We start from the raw sequence: 9374 nt of genomic DNA on the forward strand, positions 1-9374 counted from the left end.
TTAAAAGCAAGAGTATCCCATATCATGCTTTTTCCCTGTCTTTTCTTTTGGCCTTGTTTTTACCTGCAAGACAAGGAGAAAGAGAGCAATCAGTCAGCACTTGGAATCAAGCTTCCAGCCAGGAAGTGACTGCCTGGAACCCCTTACCTGATTACTTACCTGGCATTGCTCTCGAGTACTCATCTTCAACATCTTATGTTTCCAGGGAAGATTCCGCATCTGCTTGAGGAACAGATAGGGCAAGTGCGAAGGATACAAGGAAGCATGTGGAGACAAGCGTAACAAGACACGTGCCGATACATCCATTACTCTGTCAAAAGCAAAAGTATCCCATATCAGCAGGGTGGAACGTACTCTAGATTTGATGGACTTGTTTTGACCCTCAAATTCTTCAGTCGGCCTTATACTCTGGAGGAAACCAGAAAACCCTCCAGCTCAGTTCAAGAATAAGCCTGTGGAAAGTTACTTCTTCAAAAGCAAAAGTATCTCATATCATTTCTTCTCATTTTTCTTCTCTTTATCCTTCATGCTGCTGCAAGATGGGGAGAAGGTGAACAATCAGTCGGAGCTCTGATTGCTTACCTTGTCTGTCACCTCTTTCAGCAGACCCCCTAGCTCGGCGACTTGGGAGACTCCTACTACATGGTTTGTATCGCGCTTGACCAAGCCTGAAACTACAAGTAAGCTTCAAGTGAAATTGATACATTACCTTGTGCATCTCCACCAGTTAAAGATACCACCCCTGATGGAGGAAGAGTACTTCCAGAGAAGATGCCACATCTACCTATGAGACAGATAAGGCAAGTCAAGACGACACCACACTCCGATACTTAGAAGTTTCGTGATTACGAGATCATTCTCCCACAATATTTCCTAATGTCATTTGTACTAAATCATTCACTTGTACTCACTAAAGGAGAGCTTGAACCTATGTACTTGTGTAAACCCTTCACAATTAATGAGAACTCTTCTATTCCGTGGACGTAGCCAATCTGGGTGAACCACGTACATCTTGTGTTTGCTTTCCTATCTCTATCCATTTATATACTTATCCACACTAATGACCGGAGCAATCTAGCGAAGATCACAAAAAGCGACCGTTTTCGCTACCTAGGATCTATCTTGCAAGAGAACGGAGAATTAGATGGAGATCTCAACCATAGAATACGAGCTGGATGGAAAGAGTGCATCCGGCGTGTTGTGTGACCGTCGTAGGCCACTGAAGCTCAAGGGAAAATTTTATAGGACGGCAATAAGGATAAGATTGGGAATGAGGATATCCGAGGTAAAGTAGGAGTAGCCGAAATTGTAGGAAAGATGGGAGAAAATCGGCTCCGGTGATTTGGACATGTGCAAAGAAGGCCGACTGACGCTCCGGTTCGAAGATGTGACTACGGGACAGAGGTTCAGGGCCGAAGGGGTAGAGGAAGACCTAGGAAAACTTTGAAAGAGACTCTAAGAAAAGACTTAGAGTACTTGGATCTAACGGAGGACATGACACAAAACCGAGCGCAATGGCGTTCTAGGATTCATATAGCCGACCCCACTTAGTGGGAAAAGGCTTTGTTGTTGTTGTTGTTGTAACCTTTTTATACGTCGAATTTGGGATACAACATTGGAAAGAAATATATCACTCTTAAAGTCAAATATAATGTAGAAAGCTTATTAATTCAAGGCTCACAAGCCAGAATATCCAAGAAATTAAATTGCAATGTTTTAAGAGCATTGGCCAAAGTCCACTTGCAGGATCCATAAAACAAATGCACTCGCAGACCTTTTTTACAATTAATTTTATATGATACAACATCTAGCAGCAACACAAACCTGCAGTAGTACTAATATGTAAACAACGTTAATGGGGGCATGCAATTGAGGAGAATGATGGATCGTCTTCAGCCCTTGGGCTATGTTTGTTTAATCAAGCAGCCGCCACGGTCTGGCTTTTGCCGGAGGAGGTCTTGGAGGTGGATCGTGACGACGCATGGTGGTCCTCTTTCTTTGAGGACACAGCTTTACACTTCTCTATTCTCTCATCCTGCTTAATCTGTTGCTCTCTACATTCTAGACTACAAAACGCTGTGTCTCCCCTGCACAAAATTTTCAGTTCAATTATCAGAAAATCAAATAACGAAAGACATAGTATATAATTTTTTTCATATTTTATATTGGAGAGTCCGAACTCTATACCTAGCATACTCTTACCAATTACAATCCCCACCGTCACCACAGGGCATTCAAAATCCAATTTTGTTTTCTCCACGCCTCATCATTTAAAATCCCGGAAAATAAAAAGTACTATTTTTTTCGAATGTCAATAACAGCTTCATAATATACTTCTATGGCAGGAAATCTGACAGTACCCTCTTGAAATCCCAGAAGAAAACAAAAGGGAAGAGAATGAAAATCCAAAAATCAAAGAGAAACAGAGGAATAAAAGGATGAAAATATAACAAATAATTCCAACAAGGGTGAAATAATTAAACTAAACAATAATATTATATGATGGAATTCTAGCTAGGATTAAATTATTACCTATACATATAGATGTCGCGGCCTGAAGCGAGCTGGCGTTTGCAGAGGCCACACGTGCGAAGGAAGTGAGCGGTCTCCACAACATCTTGAGAAGCCGAGTTCCTTCTTCTGTGGTTGTTTCTGGGTGACAACATGGTCAAGAAACGGTGCTCTTCATAGTTCCCTAAGCTGATGTTGTTCATGTTCATCTTTTCTATATTATAATTAGAATTATGATTATTGTTAATCACAGGACAAGGTTCTTGTGGGCCCACCACCGTTGCTGCAACTGCAACTGCATGCTCATCGTTGATGGCGGAGGGGTTTTGGAGATCATAAGTCGGTTCCTGGCCTTCCACGTCCGTCAGATCAATGGTGATCCCAGTCATGCTTGCTGTTCTCTTCATCGGAGGGCGTGGACGCTTCCCTAACAACATTTCTTAAGTAATATAATTTTCTTCCGAATGCTTCTTCAGCCTTGAGAGGGAAAGAGAGAAGACTAAATGATAATGGGGAAGGGAAGGGAGTGAGAATGAAAGGTGGGGAAGGAAGATAAATGAGATGGGGAAGGGTGAGAGTGAATCTGGACCGTTGATGGAGACCACTGAGTACAACAAGAACTCCACGTTAGCATAACTAATGCTCCCTCTCTTTCTCTTTTGTTTGTCTCTTTACTTTATTGTTTGCTTTTCCTTTATTTTCTTATATTTGGATTTTAAATAGGGAACTTTAACGAAAAACTCCTGTTACTGTTCACTTTAATGAAAAATCACATTTTTACACTAAAAAGTCAATCTTGGTACTATTCACTTTACCCTTTATTTTGTCCTTATCGTTAAAACTCAAAATTTTCAAGCCATTTTAATTAGTTTTCATTTTTAAATAAGGTTTTCTTTTTATTGATTTTCTTTAGGCATATATGGGGGCGGGCACGAACCAGAGCAGGCCGGAACAATATTTGGAGGGATCAGACAGGATACTTTTTAAAATGTAACGGAGATGGGCGGGTAAAGAAATTCAGAGTTTTGGAACCAGACCTAACCCAGCCCGTTTAAAACAGGACGGGCTAGGCCGAGTCCACAAGTCCAATTACATATATATTTTTTCCCTCTTAATTGAATGCAGTAACCGTCCTTACATTGGCTATGGACTCCCCAACTAGTTGCGCAACCTTGGCATGTGTAGCTTTAGGGTCTCCTGAGAAACCCATCATGAACAATTTATGTTACATATGCAACAAAAGAGCTAGTAAGTTACATGACTATGTCAATAGATATTATATCTAGGAAAAGAGTACAACATGCCTCAATTTTCACCATAAAGTGTTCCCTCAATTAAATGTCCAAATGTGGCGGGGTAAGTGGAAGCTGATGGCCAAAAATGCAGGTGAGGTCCTCGCCGTGGAGGATGGAGACGAAAAGGATGATGGTGAGGAAGAAGAAAAGGTAAGGAGAAAGTCAAGCCTTGCAGTAGATGGCAGAGGCGGAAGATGATACTTGATTAAAAGTTAAACAAAAAACACAAAGAAATTCATAAAGTTTGAGTCTTTTCCTAGAGAAAATAAAATCCCAGTTAATAAATTCGGAATGTTCAAGATTTGATTAAAAGTTTAAAAACCAGAAAATTTATTAAGTTACCCTAATTTAGGGAGGAGACAAGATGATGGTGGGGAGAGCTTGAGTCTGGGGTAGCAGAAGATGCAAAACTTTTAGGATTTCATGAGGAGGGCTTGAGTCTGCGATGGCGAAAGACATGAAACTATGAGGCCTTCACGATAAAGGCCTGAGTCTGTGGCGATGAAAGACTCGGAACTCAGGGATCTGGAAAGCAAGACTGGGCAAGAAACGGGAATGAAGGTGGAGTGGCGGGTGAGTTTCAAGCTTAGATTGCTCATACAGTTTGATACTTTGATAATTTTCAACTAAGGAGGAAGTGCATGAGAGAGAGATAAAGTGTCGTGGATGGTGGAGAAGAAGACAATGGAGAAGAAGGGCTAGGGACCCGTTTCCTCATATAGTGGATGCAATGGAGATGGAAAGTCTAGAAAACACTCAGTTGGGATGGGGAGAAACGATTCGGGCTGAGGGCCTGTATCCTCAGATTTTGAGACCCACCCCACCCTGCCTTGTTTTATATTTACAATTTTTTTATCGCCTCCTTACTGCAAGAACTTAACCTAATCTGCGAATCCTGGGCTCGTTTGCCCATCTTACCTATCAAGTCTCCCTTCAATTGTACTTAAGAAATTAAATTAGTCATGTAGCATGAAATCAACGAAACTAAGTGCTCATGGAATAATATTAAAAATACCATTTTAGTGGACAATATTGTACAAGTTCATTAATATATGCATTGTGGGACCATGATTTTCTAGAGCCGGAGTGAGGTTGATTTATAAGTCTGGTCATGGACTCAACAGCGTCAAGCGAAGATGTATCAAATGGAGCAGTGATGCCACCACCACCCTGTTTCGAGGCTATAGGCAAAGTCTAAACGACTCCGTTGGATGAACATGCTTGTTCCTCAAGATACGCAATCTTATCCGTATATGGACTCAATCAGATCCTTATAAACCTTGGAGTTCCTACAATCTAGGAATTGTCCAATCTCAATACTCTAATTCTCAAGCTGAAAGCCACTTTAACTTCGTGGACATGGAAAAACACATGAAGAACCTAGAGAATTCGAGTGGGATAACCCCATAAACCCAAATCTGAGTTTTCGATTTTGGGAATATATGTACCATAACCCTTGAAGGGGAGCCTATAAAGTACCCCACTACTCTGGCCATGGTAAATATCACCAGATCAAGCAGGAATCCACTGTTCAACGGACAAATCGCTAATGTTGCTTCTAGAATTAGGCCCCCCAGGCACCTTAAGACCCATCTCAAGCCAGCGATACCAAGAACTGAGCCTCGTCGCCTCAAGTTCAACAAGTCAGATCCTTTTGAAGAGTTGGCCTGACGAGGAACAGCTAGAGAAAGTCACATTTGTACCTCCATCAGGCCCACAGTCTAGATCAGAAGCCCATTTTCAATGGCCATTGGATCCATGCCACTACGAGAAAAATTCAGAATCCCACTTTCAATGGCCATTGAATCATGCACCCGCCAGACAAATTCTTTCAGCATAGGTTATGACCCAGATTATCACATCATGGACTATTGGAATACCATGACCCTTTGCAACAACAACGATGCTTGGATATGCAAGATGTTCTCGTCCTTTTTGGAAGGACCCGCGATGAGGTGGTTTTCCAAACTACCAACTAGATCTATCGACTACTTTGAGACCTTGGTCGACCTTTTCACAAATACCTACCCGGTGTGCCATGATGTGCGCAAACATCATGAATCCATGTTCAGAATAGAACCTTAATGCAAGGATGAGAGCCTCATGACCTCTTTAAAACTCTTCCGCACAAAATTGGCAGAGGTAAAGAAACTAGATGACAGACTGGCTAACATGATGTTCAAGCAGAGTCCTTATGTCCATTCACCCATTTCGCATAAGCTAAATAAAGGAAAGTACGACTACGCCACCTTAGCAGAATGCTTCGATATCGTAGATGATCTCACATATTAGAATGAGAAAACTAGGAGGACAGCAGTAGAATCAGACATCCCAAAGAAGATTGAAAGGAGAAGGAACGACATGGATACTTTTCCCTCTTGCCTATGTCAAACGGCTAAGGGAGGACGATGAGACAACAAGCCCCAACCAAGCTTATGTAGTACACCACTTTGAACGCTATCATCAACATCCACCAAAGTATAAAAGAGAACCCATTCATGTGAAGCCCAAAACCATTCCCGAAGCACATAGTGAAGAAAAATATGAATGAGTATTGCTCCTTCCACAAGAGCACTGGTCATGCTACTAAGGGTCAAAGGTTGTCGCATGTTAAGGTATCACATTGAAGAACTGCTAGATCAAGGGCATTGCTGGGATTTTGCCAAAGATAAGGCAAGGTAAAAAAGCTTAATCGAACCTAAAGATAGGGACTGGTATGACAAGCATACTGATGATGAAGGTCACCGCTCAACGAAGAAGCCTAACATAAACTGCAATTATGGAGGACAAGGAACCTTGAGGAATAAGAAGGCAATTAAGTGGACCACAAGAAATATGATCTTTATCACACTGAGATGGACTTCTCGTCAACGCCTCCAGATAGAATAGAAAAGGTACCATCCAAACTACACGTGATTTGATTCCCTTCCCAGGATATGTAGGCAATCCGTTCCGGACCCAATTGCTACGCAACCGTCTATGCGAAAACAAGTCCATGGATAACTCATATCCTCACATCCTATCATAAGCTTATCGTTAAAAGCGATCCCTAATGTAAATTTACATTATATCATCTTTTCATAGAACTACACTAGTGATTTGATTCTCCTTTGTTAGAGATATGTAGGCAATCCTTCTTCGATTCAATCATACCCCCTTATCAATCAAACCATTTTCATTCGTCAATAAGGAAGCTATAAAGTTTATCAATTTTATGTATGTTTCTTTCTTTTTTCTTTTTTGGTGATCCAGGAAATATCTCACTCATTCGAACAAAGCATAAACTTTGAAAACTTTACATGACTATAAGTCCAAAAATTCACAAACATTGTTAGAAGAGTTTCCCTTCGCCCATCCCATATGATACGGTTAACAGCTTAGGAAACTCGAACAATAATAAGTGCGGTCACGATTTGTAGGCTACGGGCATGAGCATGGGCACATGAGGCCCTGACCCAGAAGTTCAGTGCACCATCAGGCTTCCGGAAAGTTCATTCAACCAGTGAGGTTGCAGGTCATAACATTCAAACCTGGGCTCTATGTCATTCAAGGGAATAATAAAAAAGGCAATCTGGAAATCATACGAGGATGGCTCTAAACTCCGACCCCAGGTACGACTGTTTCTATCTCAGAACAACTTACTAAGCCAAGCATGTTTTGTAACACCATGTGTTAGTAGGTTCAAATGGGGCATTTAGACTAAGTAATCCCCACGAGGAATTTTTATTCCAACAAAGCTCCGATCGAAAACGCTAAGTTCCTACACATATGGTCTGATAAAAGGATTCCAAAGGTATTTTCGACCTACGTGTAGGCAACCAAGTCCCTAAAGAACTTTTGATTAAGATTTTCTAGGGACGAACAAGCAATATGAACTAAAGAAGAAATAAACCTTTAACATCATGTTGCAAGGTATGAAGGCCCTTCAATGGGGATAAAAAAGAATAAACAACTGGAAGTTATTCCAGACATCAATAGTTATCCAAACATCAATACGGAAGGCTAAGTGCATAGCAAGAGATTTTCCATGGGTTTAATATTTTAATACCTGGTACCAAAGTAAGGTGGTATTTTGGATATCGCGATAGACATCTCTATGGCCATTAAGCTTGGGAGGTGATGTTTTTCCGATTCCATCATCAAATGGAGCTTTTGAGTTCTATCCCGGGCCCACAAGCTTACTCGTGTTCCACTCTGTCACCTACTATTAAGTTAGCTTACTTCGAAAAGATTGTTGGATTAAATCATAGCATGCGGCACGAAGTCAGACCATGGTGATACAAATAAAATAAAAAAAACACTACTGGGAAATTATACATTATTAAATGAAAACTCTGAAAAAGTCCAAAGACCATAACAGGTACAGGAAAAGTTCAAAGTTATGGATGGGACAAATCCTCTTCCTAGTCGAATAACAAACAGATAAAGAAAATGAAAGAGCTTAACAATTATGACTTTTCATCGACTACCACGTCCACAGCACCTTGGGAACTTGCTTGAGAGAAATTGACATAAATGACATCTAAAACAACTAGATCGACCCCTTTCGATGGCACCTTAGAATTAGAAGAAGACTTGTCTCCCTCTGATATTGTGAGCTCCTCCATGTCAGTTGCAGGAGAAGAAGGTACAGGCAAACCAACTTCTTGGATCTCCGCTAACAAATGAACAAAATCACATTTTTCATGGTAATCCTACCCATGTAATCAACAAGGTACCCCTAATTATACTCCCGGTCGATCACCTTCTTATAAAGCATTCATTCTTCATTCTACTGAAGATATTCTGCCTGGTATTCCTCAAGTTTGTCTACATCTTCTCGAGCTGCATCTATGTTTAACTGAAGGATGGACCGGTCAATGTTCCAAGAATTTTGATCTGAAGCCAGCATTCCCTTAACCTCTTCTTTGGCCTTTAGCATCTAGACCTTTGTTGATTCTGCATCACTAAATTACCCTTTTTGATGACCCAAGCTCTTTCAACCTCTAGAAATGCTTTAAGCTTACAACTTTTTTCCTACAAATCTCTCTCGAGTTTGATCCTACTGCCCTATTTTCCCTTATAGGACATTTCAAGTTTGGAAATCTTATCTGGTTAGGTGCGAATCTGAGCCTCCATCCAAGCGTTAGCCAGAAGGGGTTATGGTTATTGTTGATGCACAAAATCAATGAGGACTTTGGTACAACAGAAAATGTTAAGTTTGTGACCTTCGCTAGATTGCTCCGGTCACTAGCGTGGATAAGTATGTAAATGGATAGAGACAAGCAAGCAAACACATGATGTACGTGGTTCACCCAGATTGGCTACGTCCATGAAGTAGAGGAGTTCTCATTAATTGTTAAGGGTTTACACAAGTACATAGGTTCAAGCTCTCCTTTTGTGAGTACTAGTGAATGATTTAGTACAAATGACATTCGAAAATATTGTGAGAGAATGATCTCTTTTTATAAAAGAGAGTTTCTAGTTTCATTCTGACATTAACACATGTCGTGTTGTGATTGGCTTCTGATGTTGACATGTGTCGTGCTATGATTGGCTTTTGATGTTGACACGTGTCGCGCTGTGATT

At 40.9% G+C, this 9374-nt stretch overlaps 1 protein-coding gene across 1 annotated transcript; it reads right to left on the minus strand.

The window, feature by feature from the left end:
- Positions 1 to 1615: 1615 nt before the first annotated feature.
- Positions 1616 to 3042, minus strand: LOC126620915 (FCS-Like Zinc finger 5-like). Its single transcript, XM_050289237.1, has 2 exons — positions 2533 to 3042; positions 1616 to 2087 (listed from the first exon to the last, which is right to left on the minus strand). Exons 1-2 carry the CDS (start codon positions 2946 to 2948, stop codon positions 1919 to 1921), a joined length of 585 nt encoding a protein of 194 aa, XP_050145194.1. The 5' UTR covers positions 2949 to 3042; the 3' UTR covers positions 1616 to 1918.
- Positions 3043 to 9374: the final 6332 nt, after the last annotated feature.

Source organism: Malus sylvestris, chromosome 1, assembly GCF_916048215.2.
Source record: "Malus sylvestris chromosome 1, drMalSylv7.2, whole genome shotgun sequence".
Taxonomy (NCBI): domain Eukaryota; kingdom Viridiplantae; phylum Streptophyta; class Magnoliopsida; order Rosales; family Rosaceae; genus Malus; species Malus sylvestris.